This window comes from Triturus cristatus, chromosome 7, assembly GCF_964204655.1.
Source record: "Triturus cristatus chromosome 7, aTriCri1.1, whole genome shotgun sequence".
NCBI lineage: Eukaryota > Metazoa > Chordata > Amphibia > Caudata > Salamandridae > Triturus > Triturus cristatus.
The window spans coordinates 1,083,544,263-1,083,558,299 of record NC_140590.1 but is presented as its reverse complement, the minus strand read 5'-3'; the positions used below and the strand labels follow the sequence as shown (position 1 = coordinate 1,083,558,299).

The following is a 14,037-nucleotide window of genomic DNA, read 5'->3' as shown; positions in this document are numbered from 1 at the left end:
CACAACGTAGTGCCCTCACAAACCCGTGAAGATGTCATGCTTCATCATCAGGCTTAGCTCCTCATGGGCTCGGCACTGCAGTGCCCTATGGGCCCCGCGAGAGGGCGCTTTGGTAGAGATTGTTTAAAAATAGCCAAGATGAGTGCGGGTGTATGGAGAGAGTGGAATGGTAAATTAAAACTACCCAAGGGGTAACATGAGTCAAATTTAATCAGGAGTCCCCTTGGTATGGATTAAAAATGATTATGTGTAGATTGCTAGCTTCTAATTATGAAGAATGGCAGTTTATCAGTGTGTGTAGGTCGACATGTTCCATGCCTCTGGAGTTTAAGAGGGATCCATGCCATTTCTTCAGGACCAGAAAACAATGATAGGTATTCCTACCTTTAAACAAGTTTAGGTGCGTGGCTTATGGGTATCAAATGATTACTGTACAGCAAATAAGTAGGTAAGTAAGTCAAGCAAGTGCCTACATTAAATATCCCAAATGGGGTGTCCCAATCCACCCTGTAAGATAAAAACAAGTTTGATCATGTGATGTTAATTTGTGAGGGTTTGTACAGGCCCTGGGGGGGGGGGTGCAGGGAGTAATTAATAACATTGATGTGAAATGCGTGAATCTAAGCATGCTAGAAGTACAAATTCAATGCTCCTGTCATGCATATCGTAGTGTCACACATCCCACTTATTTAGATGAGTGAGGTTTACGTAATCAACAATATAAAAATCCGACTTTTACAAACAGACAAAGACACACAAAACACATGTAAAGTGAATCAAGGTGAGTGCAGGGATATTTTCTTACCCGAAAATCAAGGACGTTTTGCACTTTGGGTCGAAAGCAGAGGACCGTGTCTGTAAGTACAAGGCAAGAAATCAAAAGATGAGGCAAGTGTTCTGTGGGAGAGGGAATGGCCTGCTCAGAGTGTAGAGCACTTACTTGGATGATCACTGTGTCCAGTGTATTCGACCTACCCTGCAATTTCCTATGACAGTGGCAAGCTTTTTAGCCAATCAAGACTCAACTTCCCAACACTGTAAGTTGTTACCATGCCCGACTGTTCAGTCTGCACATATCGCATGTCGGCCTATTTGCTGTAAATCCCTTGCTGTTACCTAGGAATCGAGCCTGACATGTGTTTGAGTCTAATGGACAAACTAACCATACCTTCCAATTGGGACTTGATGAGTTATGCTTACTCAAGTAGCGTAGTGTCAATAGTATTCTAATCATATGGTGTTAAGGGATGCCAGTGCTGCGAGTGGGAAAACGTGGTGTGTTCAAATCTTTTATCTTGGCAAGGCCAAGACACATTGTCTGTTGCACAGATTTGTTCAGAAATATCATTTTTTGTCATATTAAACAGGCTCTAAATAAAGCTTTGGTTCCCTGAACTTGCCAATCTATAGTCCTCCAGACTAATTTCACATCAATTGTGTCCCTCCAAAAGTCAAACCCTAGTTCAGACAGTTGGGAGAGGAAAGAAGCAAAGTAAATCATCTTCGTGTTGTTAACATATTTTTCTTTGCAGGTGACGGTGCAAGCCTATAGTAAAATGAGGCTGGGTCTGATGTATCATAAGCATAAAAATAGTCGAAATTCTGTGAAAATACTTCTGAACTACCCCTTGGTGGTGTAGGGCAATGTTCGCATTGTGTAAAGTTAAAAACTTCACGAGGAATACCAGCTATCTGTAGAAAATGATGACCGTAATGCTGAAAACAAAACCTCTCATAAAAACTGTATCAATGCTCCAATCATCAGAAATAGTACTGGGGGTGATAATGTCACTTAAAGGAATTTAAAACAAATGTGGAACCATAAATATCAAGCGATACCTTATCCCATACAATCTCATCCAGAACAGGAACAGCTGAAATGTTCATGATGGACAAGTCTCTGAAAAAGAACACAGTCACAGAACCAATACAGAGTATCAGGAAAAGTAATGCAATTGTAATCCAAAGGTGCAACAAAGTATGTTCTTTTCAGCCAAAGATAGAAGACACCCACCTTCGGTTAAAAAGGTAGGGGTGGAGGGGGCAAAGGCAGTTCCGATGCGTCAGAAGAGAAGTCATCAAAGTCGATTAAATATCCAGAGGCCGTCCAGTCTGTCTTTGGCAGCTCAGCAGGCTGTGTCGAACTTAATGAAGACTCAATCTGTGTTACATTGACATAGACCTTGTTATTTTTAGGATTCCGTATTGAAATCTGTGCTTCTGTACTCATTGACTGCACAGTTGTTGTTGTTTTTGAAACAGGTAGAAGACATACTTCATTCTTGTTTACTGTTGTCTCTTGTTGAAGAGAGCAAGCTTCATTTGTAATTAAGGCTCCAATCTGAACCTCCTGTATGGCAGCGAGAGGAGATTGGTAGCTACCCATGAGTCCACAGAGCTTACTGTTGAGAACTGGCCACAAAGCGTGATTGGATCAGATCAATTGAGACACATTGTTTGTCTCAACATCAGGCCAGTGGAGGTAGAAGTACTGTCTGTGAACCTTCAACAGCCAGCACAGGAACAGTCACTCTGTAAGATGGCCTACATTTTTTCTTCTCCACAATCTTTTCTCTGACCAGATCCCTGACTTTTGGGATCCAGACGGATCTTGCTGGAGCTACCTTTACTTCTCCAGTGGTGGTGCATTTTACTTCGACGTTGCTTTGTTTGTCCTGGAAGTCTTTCAAGTCCTGTAAAACAGCCAAACATTAATTGATGTCAAATGTGTTGCCGCCGCCACTGTGCTGGCATTGTCGAGGTCTGGGACCCACAACTTAACCCCGAACAGGATGTCATAAGGGGGCCGACCACCCAGAGATTTTCTTGGCATATTTATTAAAGCCCTCTGGGCCCCATAAAGGTGGTGGACCCAACAGCGACCAGAGCCTAAGGGCCAGCTGTATCAAGATTTGCTTTTGTGATTAATCAATAGCGAATTTTACTGATTCGCTAATTAAAAATCGCAAAATGCAATGAATGTAGGATTTGCACAAAAAATGCAAATCCTACATATTCCTTAATAGTGTATTAAGGAATATCTTCCCATTCATTCCCATGGGACTAGAGGCCACTAGAAATGAATAGGATTGCATTCGCAATTTGCGAGTACCAAATAGGTACTCGCAAATTGCGCATGCAATTGCAAGGGAGCAAGGGTACCAAAAGGACACCCTGTTGCACCCCTGAAATATGCATGTGTGCACATGTGGCCCAGATACATGCCCTACGGGGGCATGCATGTGCACCACATGCCACTAAGGAAAATGCTAAAAAGTGCTTTTTCAAAGGAATTTGCAAATTACCACCAAATAGAAGTTGGTGGTAATTTGCGATTCATTAAAGCCAGGTCGCAAATGTTTCTTGCTTTCTGCATTGCATTCAAGGAATCACAAATTGTGATTCCCTAAATGCATTCGCAAAATAGGAAATCGCAAAAATTGTGATTAACTATTTTACAAATGCGTTTTGGGATGATACACCCCAAAAGGCTTTTTCCCGTTCGCATACGGGCCAATTCTGAGAATTGGCCCATTTGCGAACAAGAAAACGCTTGATACATCTGGCCCTAAGACCCTTGTTGTTAAAGACTACTTTAAGTCCCAGTTTTTTCTCTCCACTACCTTGTTTTCCTTGGGATGGTATGGAGATGAGGCAAGCAGGGTCACACCAAAACTTTCCGTGGCCTCATTGGAACCCTTGAGCTAAACGCCAGACCACGGTCAAAATGTAGAGTGCCAACTGCATATGTCCTGATAAAGACTCGCACATCATTTAAAATAGTTTGGACGTCAGTCGATCACTGTAGCCAGACCCAAAGGAATTGAAACCAGGAATCCACTGCCACCAAGGTATACTTGTAAGCCCTGTCTGGTGATAGGGGGCCTCAATGGTCTAAATAAACACAAACCAGGGGCTTGTTTCAAATCAGAACAGGCATCTGAGGTGGACGTGCCATGGTGGAACTCTTCATCTGCTGATGCCAAGTCCTTGGCCTGTTTGAATAGACCTGGCCACCAGTAGGGTTGCTGCAATAATGAAACTGTATCAACTACCCCTGCATGTGCAGAAGCCAGACTCTCATGTGCAGCTAGAATTAATTCGAGTTTGCAGTCACTGTTTAGTATTACTCTGTCCCCCACTCCTGGAATCTGAGCATACAGTGTGTTTTGTTCATCTAACTTGTAGGAGTGCTTTTGGCAGGTGTGGGTCATTGTGCGCAACATTGAGGGCAACCAAGATGTCTATGTCTATCCTCGTACTCGAACGAATGATTGCAGCAACTGCAGCCAGTGAATTCCCTGCAATGTGAACGCTAACATGTTGCTGACTCAATGTATGAATGACATGAGCCAGTGACAAGCATTCTTTCAGCTTCACCACCTATTTCCAAAGCAACTTGTGCTTCACTGTGCAACATTTTGAATCTCTGAATCCATTCTGGCTCAGGAAAAAAACATTACAACGCAGACTTTACAACGCAACTGTCTTTACATCACATGCCATTACAATGCATGCCATTACAATGCATGTCACTACAACGCATGCCATTACAACGCATACCATTAAAACGCATGCCATTACAGCGCATTATAAAGTAAGTAATGGAGATTTTTAATTTTAAGGTGGGTATGGGTTTTGGGGTACATGGTAATAGTAATTTTAACCCCTACACTATCCAACACGTATCCCACTGTTACCCTAAAAGTATTATGCATTGTAATGGTATGCGTTGTAATGGTATGCGTTGTAATGATATGTATTGTAATGCTAGTTTTTAAAAATGCGTTGTAATGACATGCATTGTAAAATCATGGGATGTAATGGTAGTTGCGATGTAAAAACCGCGTTGTAATGGCCCGCGTTGTAATTGTTTGTATTGTAACATCGCATATTCGGGAAACAACCTTTACAACGCAGTCATTGCATCGCACTACCTTTACATAGCAGTCATTACATCGCAACATCCTTTACATCACATGTCATTACAATGCAGCCATTACATCGCATGTCATTACAATGCACACCATTACTACGCATGTCATTACAATGCACACCATTACAACGCATAGTACCCCTACACTATCCAACACTTACCCTACTGTTGCACTCACTGGAGTTAGAATAGTATTTTTTACCCCTACACTATCCAACACTTACCCTACTGTTGCACTCACTGGAGTTAGAATAGTAATTTTTACCCCTACACTATCCAACACTTACCTTACTGTTGCACTCACTGGAGTTAGAATACTAATTATTACCCCAATACTATCCAACACTTACCCTAAATGTGATGTAATGGTATGCAATATAATGGTATGCGTTGTAAAGGTATAATGCAATGTAATGGAATGTGTTGTAAAGGATGTTACAATGTGAAAACTGCATTGTAAAGGCATTAATTGTAAATGTATGCGATGCAACGTCATACATTCATTCTGGATACGTCAGGTAGAACTGTTAGTGAAGGGGTACCATATGTTCTGGTATATACTACAGCAAATCAATCAATCAATCATAGGCATTTGTATAGCGCACCGCTCACCCGGAGGGTCTCAAGGCGCTGGGGGAAGGGGGGGGGGGGAACGCACTGCTCGAACAGCCAGGTCTTGAGTTGCTTCCTGAAGGCGAGATGGTCTTGCGTTGTCCGGAGGTGGATGGGGAGGGAGTTCCATGTCTTGGCTGCCAGGTAGGAGAAGGATCTTCCTCCGGCGGTGGCTCTGCGGATGCGGGGGACGGTGGCGAGAGCGAGGCTGGCGGAGCGGAGCTGGCGGGTGGGCTTGTGGAAGGTCAGGCGGCTGTTGAGGAACTTGGGGCCCAGGTCGTGGAGGGCCTTGTGTGCGTGGGTGAGGAGTCGGAACGTGATTTGTTGACGGGGAGCCAGTGCAGGTCTCTCAGGTGTCCGGAGATGTGGCTGTGTCGGGGGATGTCCAGGATGAGTCGTGCTGAGGCGTTCTGGATCCGTTGGAGTTTCTTCTGGAGTTTGTCGGCGGTGCCGGCGTAGAGGGCGTTCCCGTAGTCCAGCCGACTGGTGACGAGGGCCTGGGTGACCGTCTTCCTGGTCTCGGTGGGGATCCCCCGGAAGATCTTTCGAAGCATGCGCAGGGTGTTGAAGCATGAAGACGAGACGGCGTTGAGTTGTCTGGTCATCGAGAGGGAGGAGTCCAGGATGAAGCCTAGGTTGCGTGCGTGGTCCGTTGGCTTGGGGGTGGCTCCCAGGGCCGGGGGCCACCAGGAGTCGTCCCAGGCGGAGGGTGATGATCCCAGGATGAGGACCTCCGTCTTGTCTGAGTTCAGTTTCAGGCGGCTGTTCTTCATCCATTCGGCGACGTCTTTCATCCCTTCGTGTAGGCTGGCTCTGGCGGCGTCCGGGTCGCTGGTGAGGGAGAGGATCAGCTGGGTGTCGTCGGCGTAGGTGATGATCTTGAGGTTGTGTTGACGTGTGATGGTTGCGAGGGGGCTCATGTAGATGTTGAAGAGGGTGGGGCTGAGCGATGACCCTTGTGGAACGCCGCAGATGACTTCGGTGGCCGCTGACCGGAACGGGGGGAGGCGGACTCTCTGGGTTCTTCCGGCGAGGAATGAGGTGATCCACTCCAGTGCCTTGTCCTGGATGCCGGTGTTGTTCAGGCGCTGTACCAGGGTGCGGTGGCAGACAGTGTCGAACGCTGCGGAGAGGTCCAGGAGGATGAGGGCCGCAGTTTCCCCGTTGTCCATTAGGGATCTGATGTCGTCTGTGGCTGCGATGAGGGCGGTCTCCGTGCTGTGGTTGGCTCGGAAGCTGGATTGCGAGTGGTCGAGGGATCTGTTGGTCTCGAGGAAGGCGGCTAGCTGTCTGTCGACGGTCTTCTCGATGACTTTGGCAGGAAACGAGAGGAGCGAGATGGGGCGGTAGTTCTTGAGGTCGGAGGGGTCTGCAGTTGGTTTCTTCAGCAGGGCACTGATCTCGGCGTGTTTCCAGCACTCCGGGAAGGTGGCGGTGTTGAAGGAGGCGTTGATGATGTCGCGGAGGTGGGGTGCGATGATGTGGTCGGCCGTGTTGAAGATGTGGTGTGGGCAGGGGTCCGTAGGGGATCCGGAGTGGATGGTGTTCATTGTGCGTGTTGTGTCTTCGGTGCTGACTGGGGTCCAGGTGCGGAGGGTGGCGGTGGGGGGCATCGGTTCGGTGGTGGGGTTCGTGGTTGGTGGGCCGAAGCTGTTGTGAATGTTGGCGATCTTGTCGTGGAAGAAGGCTGCGAGGGAGTCGCAGAGGTCTTGCGAGGGAGTGATGTCATTGTTTCCGGCGTCGGGGTTGGAGAGCTCTTTGACGATGCTGAAGAGTTCCTTGCTGTTGTGGGTGTTGTTGTCCAGTCGTTCCTTGAAGGCTGTCTTCTTTGTGGCGCGGATCAGTTGTTGGTGTTTGCGGGTGGCGTGTTTGAGGGCCGTCATGTTGTCTGTGGTCTGGTTGGTGCGCCAAGTGTTCTCCAGGGAGCGGCAGTTCTTCTTGGAGGTGATGAGCTCGTCGGTGAACCAGGAGGCTTTCTTGCTGCCGCGTCTGCTGGGGGGGTTCTTCTTCAGTGGTGCGAGGGCGTCTGCGCAGTTGGTGATCCACTGTGTCAGGTTGTTGGCGGCTTCGTTGGGGTCCGTTGAGCTGGTGGGGGGGGTTCTGGCTGAGGAAGGTGGTGAGCTGGTCGCCGGTGATCTTGTTCCAGCTCCTGCGGGGGGCTTGTTGAGGGTGGTGGTGGGTCGTCGTTTTACTGAAGCTGAAGTGGACGCTGCTGTGGTCAGTCCACTGGAAATTGGTGGAGTGGCTGAAGGTGACGTATTTGCTGGATGAGAAGACTGGGTCAAGCGTGTGGCCGGCGTAGTGGGTGGGGGTGGTTACCAGTTGCTTGAGTCCGAGGTTGGCCAGGTTGTCCAGCAGAGCAGTGGTGTTGCGGTCCTTGTTGTCCTCCAGGTGGAAGTTGAGGTCCCCCAGGAGGATGTAGTTGGTGGAATTGATGGCGTGCGGGCTGACGAAGTCTGTGATGTCTTCGCTGAACTGTGTGCGTGGTCCCGGTGGTCTGTAGACGAGGGTGCCTCTGAGCGTGGTCTTGGGGTCGGTGTGTATCTGGAAGTGGAGGTGTTCGGCGGAGGTGAAGGTGTAATCGGAGTTGGTCGTGATGCGGATGGTGTTCTTGTGGATGATGGCGATGCCTCCTCCTGTCTGGTTGATGCGGTCCTTCCTGGTGATTTTGTAGCCTTCCGGGACGGCGATGGCGATGTCGGGCGCTGAGGAGGCGTTCATCCAGGTTTCCGTCAGGAAGGCGATGTCTGGTGCTGTCGAGTCGAGGAGGTTCCAGAGTTCGACGGCATGCCTGTGAACGGAGCGGGTGTTGAGCAGGATGCACATCAGGTGTTTGTTGCTGGGGCTCGGTTTAGCAGGTGCGGTGTTGGGTCGGAGGCCGGTGAAGCGGCAGGTCAGGCAGGTGAAGGGGCCGTGGGTGCGTCTCGGGGTGGCTCGGTAGCAGGCGGTGTTTCGGCCGGCGTTGAGTGCGTGGAGGGTTTTGGCATCGTAGATGTGCAGGGTGTGCTGGCGAGGGCGAGGACCAGGGGGTCTGGCGCTGGGCGCGGTCCAGGCGCGGACGGGCGCAGACGGGCTTACCTTTGGCACACCTTCAGCTCTCAATCGGCGCTCCCGCTGCACGCGTCTGCTGCGCGGTCGCTCTGGGGGCACCATAAGTAAGGAGCCGGGAGGGAGGAGCAGCTGGGTGGCGGGAGCGGGGCTGCGAATGGAATCACAGGGGGGCAGGGCCGCAGGGAGGCAGCGGCGGGAAATTCCAAGAAGCAGCGGGCAGCGGGAAATTCCCAGGAGCAGCGGGAAATTCCCAGGAGCAGCGGGCAGCGAGCGAAGGAATCTGCAGGCAGGAGGCGGCAAAGGCAGGCAGGAGCGGCAGCAGTGAGTGGGGCGACCAAGCCCTGTGGAGGGCTGAGCGGTCACAGACCATACCCCAAGTAGCGCAGTCCTCTACTGGGGGATTCATCCCCATTGGCAAACAAATGGTTAGTATTCTGTGTTTTTCCTGCTGGCCCATATGGGGAAATAGTGCTTAAATCTGATTTCTCTTTTGTGCAATCCAGAACGGAATTTCTTCCCTCTTGGTGGGAACCTTTCCCATAACTGCATTCAATGTTTGTGGGCTAATAGCTAGTGTAACCAATTGTGGCAGTGCAGCTTGAACTGCCCGCTCAGGGGTAACTGTTAATGTTCGCATTACGAACTGTGTAAGGCATCTGTATATTGTTACTAAATTATTGTATAATCCCTGCTGCGGGGCGGCGGTAAATGTAAATGTAGTGCATTTATATAGCGCACCGCACCCCCCGAAAGGGTCTCTCAGGCACTGTACACATACCGCTGTAGAACCCTTCCCGGCCTTTCCCTGTGAAGTGCCCACTTCTGGGCACCCCCAGGGTGAAGCCAGGCATCCTAGCGCTTTTGGGGCCGTTGTGGAGATTAAGCTAGCTATTGCCCAGAGTTGCAGAGTGAGACCCATGATTAGAATAGGCACGAGGCGAGAATTATCGGGTCCGGGGAAATTGAGCCCAAGACCCACTGAGGCGGGAATTGAACCCTGGTCCGGGCCAGACCTCTGCATCAGGGTCTGCCGCTCTAACCATTGAGCCACACTTCTCCATTTTAATGTAGATCTAAATTATTGTACCGGAATGCGGTGTGTATCCGGCTAGGACTGGCCATGTCACTCCCTCATTGCTGAGTAAGCCCGGTCTCATGTTTTCTGTAGTGTGGGTAGGGCACCTTTAAACCAAATTGCATGTTCGTGGTAAGTTAGAGGGACTTCTATGGCCACATATGGAGTGTACTCATCTGGTGTTTCACCTACTTCAGATTTGTGAAATACCCACGTTGCATTTTCTGCGGCTGGGAATGTAACCCAGGAGTAAAATACCTCTGTTCTATATGCTTCATGTGCCTCTACCACCAAGCTGACGTCCCCACCATATAGTGTGAGGCCATTTTGTAGTAGTTTCTGAGTGACAGCATGCCTGCAGTTTTCAGAGATGCGTTGTGCCATGTTATGTAAGAAATGAATTACAGAGTAGGCTAAGACAGTGGGAATCAGATCCTTTCAAGCTTGAACAACTAACAGCCAATACATAGGTTTACCTACTCAGCTGAGGACGATATCACCTACCACCACAGACAACTCCAGTTAAAAGGTGTGTTCGTTTTATCATTTATTTATCTTTATGAGTTCCGTTGTAGGCAATAATGCATATGTCCTTTTAGGGCCTCGTAGCAAAGGGAGGGTCTATTTGTCCCCGGCTCCTTCCTTTTTAGAAAAGAAGAATATGAGGGCAGAAATATTTAATTTAATGCTCCTTTTTTTAGTATACATGGGGCATATTATCAAGACGGGCGATAAAATTATCGCCGCTTTAGCGGCAGAAAACTGCCGCTAAAACGGCGATAATGGGCTTGATAATATGCTCTATGGAATTCCAATTGAAGCTCAGGTTAGATGTCCTTCACATCTAACATGGGCTTCAATTGGAATTCCATAGAGCATATTATCAAGCCCATTATCGCCGCTTTAGCGGCAGTTTTCTGCCGCTAAAGCGGCGATAATTTTATCGCCTGTCTTGATAATATGCCCCTATGTTTGTAAACATGTTTGTTAAGAGGTAGCCGGTGTAATATTTTAGGGGAAATGTATTTTAGATTTTTGTGTAGTTTTGGGTAGCTTTTTTAAAGAATTGATGGTTCCACTGGACTTATGTGGTATTTTTTTAAGGGTTCTTGTTTACAAATGTCAAAAAATGTTTAAGAATGTTTAAGAATGTGTATCACCACTTTTCCTAATGTCCAAATTTATAACAATAATGTTCTGTCCTTGCTATGCTCAATAATAATTAAAAAATAATAATATATAAGGTGTAGGGATCTCTGAGAAGGCACGATTGAACTACTCAGTTGATCCATACAAATAAGAAACCAATCAATGTTGACGACACTTCGGCTGACTTTCAAAAATGGAATTCCATGGTATTTAGATGTCTAAGAGCAGATCCCAGGTCACTGAATAGTGAACAGTTTGCTTATGGGGCAGTATGAGCTTTAAACATCTAGCAGTACGGTTATTAATGTATTTATATGTTAATGATGATTGTTTTTATAAGCTTTGAATAATCCAATTTATGCATTCTATTCTGTTCTTCTGAATCTTTTCTCAGACCACCATCGATCCGTGGTCGGTAAGATAAATATATTTCGTACATGCAGGTCTTGTTATATTCTCTTGAAGTTTGAACCTTTTGAAATCCCCCCCCACCCCCCGGTGTGTCAAGTGTGTTAGGAATCTCAAAAACATGACTGAATAAAACCAGCAGATAGAGGCTCCAGTCATAAACAGAATGGTGTGGAGGTGACAGGACATTTTGAGTAATGCACATTAGCAAAAAGGATTATTATACAAATTTCAAACATTGTTCATAGTTCAAAGTCAATAAAAATCATTTATTGCATGCAAGAAGTATTCACATGTGGATTTGGTTGGTCTCTGCTGAAATAATACCTTCAGCAGCCATCCACCATCCACAGTCAGCAGGGCCTGTGTGAGCTTAGTTTCACAACAACACAATTAATAAAATGATCTGAAGGTGAGAGTGGGCAGGGACTGATATGTATATGGCATGCCTCTATGTAAACCCCACTGTCAGTCAAGGTGGACTGAGTAAAGGAATTCAGGGTAGCTGGAATAAATCTTGAAATAACCCTAGCCACTTCTACTGAGCTTTAGGCAAATTGGTAGTGGCTGCCATGGTGCACCACCTACACCTTCCACACAGCAATGAACTCCCAGTAACAATCTTAGAGGAGTCAGTGACTGATGCCACCTTAGGTGACGCCTGTGTCTATTCATCAATTGTTGTCAATATATTTCATCATGGCGAAGGTATTTAGATGGTGTATGTCACATAGATCATTTATTAAATTCTCAAGAAACAGTGGTGTGCTAGTCAGACCATAGGGAGTCGCGTTTTTGGTCCATCTCTAGATGAGTGTGTGTGGCTATTTCATTCAATGTTCCACCTGGAGTGTGCATCAGAACACTGACTAATGATAAATGGATATTTGCTTTTGTCTCCTAAATCTCAATAGGATACAATGCTGGCTGAACCGGTAAGAAAGATGTACTGTTTCCGTAAATAATTTCTGTACTTTTATTGTGCTTTCAAACTTTTCCTAAGTAAAACCTTTGAGTGTGATGTGTGTTCAGATTGCAATAAGCCTGCAACAAAATATCAATGATTTTACCTTCAAACCTGTTAGTGAAGAGTATGACACTAAAATGAGCTGAATGTGGAAGAGCATAGTTCATAATGGAAATTAGTCAAACAAAATGATTACAGTGAATTGAAACATGACTTCTTCTTTAAGGCCTGGTAAATAACTTGATATGCACATTGAGATATTGATATATTAAAGTTTGAATCTCACTGCCCTGGATCAAGAATTGATTGCGTCCTGTGTGATACTTTCAGCAGAATGGAAGAGGCTACTGTCAGGAAGACCATCTTCCAGTGCTGGTCCTGGGGCGCTGGCAAATTGGTAGATATGGGACAAGCAACAAGTGTGGACTGCCCCCAACAGATCAAAATCTAGCAGAGGGACAGCAATTGTGCATACATTGATCATTCCTGTGGTGCAAGTGTTGTTGCGTTGTTCACGACTAAATTATTCAGTTTTAAATAAATATGTTAAGCACACATTTGTTGTAAGGTTTCTTTAAGATTAAGGTTCTGTAGTGGGTAAGGCATGATGGAGTGGCTGGTTGTAGGCATCTCAATAACAGACCCAGGTCTTTGATTGTCTGGAAGCACCTATGTGGAAGTGAGGTAGAAAAGTGGTGTTTAGAGCGCCCTGAATTTCACCGAGTCATTTGTTCAGTCTTCTATAGAATGGCGGTGAATTCCAATGAGATGATCATCTGCAAAATGTTTGATGGCAAACTTAGTGGGTTAACACAAATTTCTGGCTCCTAGATTGTAGACATGCAGTCGAATTATGCAGAAGAATAGCTCGGACAAGTAGTCAGTGGACCTGCTGTGTATAGCTTTATTAAAAGGCATTGTGCTTTGAAATTTGCTCTGGCCTGTACAGGGAGCTAGTGGAAGGCTTTGAGAATGGTCCTAATAAGGTCATGGTAATTTAGGCCAAACAGTAGTTGGACAGCTTTGTTTTGAGCATTTGGAGTTTGCTGACTGATTTATTCAGCAGACCATTACACAAGCTATTGCAATTGTCAAGGTGATACATCACAACAGCAAGCTTAATAGCAACGTTCAGAGGATGAAGAGGACAGGAAGGGCATGAAGCAGCAGACATGGGTAATAAATGGAATATTTAGAGACAGTTTTTTCTGTTGTATAAAAGAAAGCTGACTGTTAAACAAGACTCCATGAATATGTGCTTTTGACACAGCTTGAGGAAGGGAGAATCAGGTCAAGTGAGGTGCAGTTGGTGAGTGCAGGCCGTCCACGAGGAGCATCTCAGATTTGTCCCCATTTAAAAAAACGTTTTTTCTTCATCAGTGATGAACATGGTAGAGGCAATTCAATGTTGTGGATTGGCTAATGAAGTTGCCATCAAGCTTGCAAAGGAGTTGTGTGTCGTCCACATACATATGGGAGCCAGTATCATAGGGGGTGGGAATCTTCATGAGATGATGCACGTAGATATTAAAAAATGTTAGAAAAAAGCCTGAGCCTTACCACATGTAATACTGATTCATCTGGACATTAAAGTATCCAGTGTGAGTTTGTGGTAGTAATGGTATAGAAATGAAGCGTACCAGGTAAATGGAGCTCCAGTCATGCCGCAAAAATTGAGAGCTGTTTGAGAAGGATATGTTGCTCAATGATGTTTAATGTTGCCAACATATACAGGAGTATAAAGCCACAAGGAAAGCCTTTATCCATGGAGTCAAGAAGGTTTTCCCTAATATTTTTCACATAGTTGTGGTATCCTTATGTGGTTTGAAATCTAATTGG

At 46.4% G+C, this 14,037-nt stretch overlaps 1 protein-coding gene across 1 annotated transcript in view; it reads left to right on the top strand.

Annotated features, from left to right (window-relative positions):
• The window catches only part of LOC146811134 (uncharacterized), a 262,070-nt gene that overhangs the window by 228,096 nt on the left and 19,937 nt on the right, over positions 1 to 14,037 (top strand). Inside the window, exons 8-9 of the mRNA XM_085615039.1 lie at positions 11,218 to 11,238; positions 12,146 to 12,166. Coding sequence (XP_085471165.1) covers positions 11,218 to 11,238; positions 12,146 to 12,166 — 42 coding nt within the window. The remainder of the gene's footprint in view (positions 1 to 11,217; positions 11,239 to 12,145; positions 12,167 to 14,037) is intronic.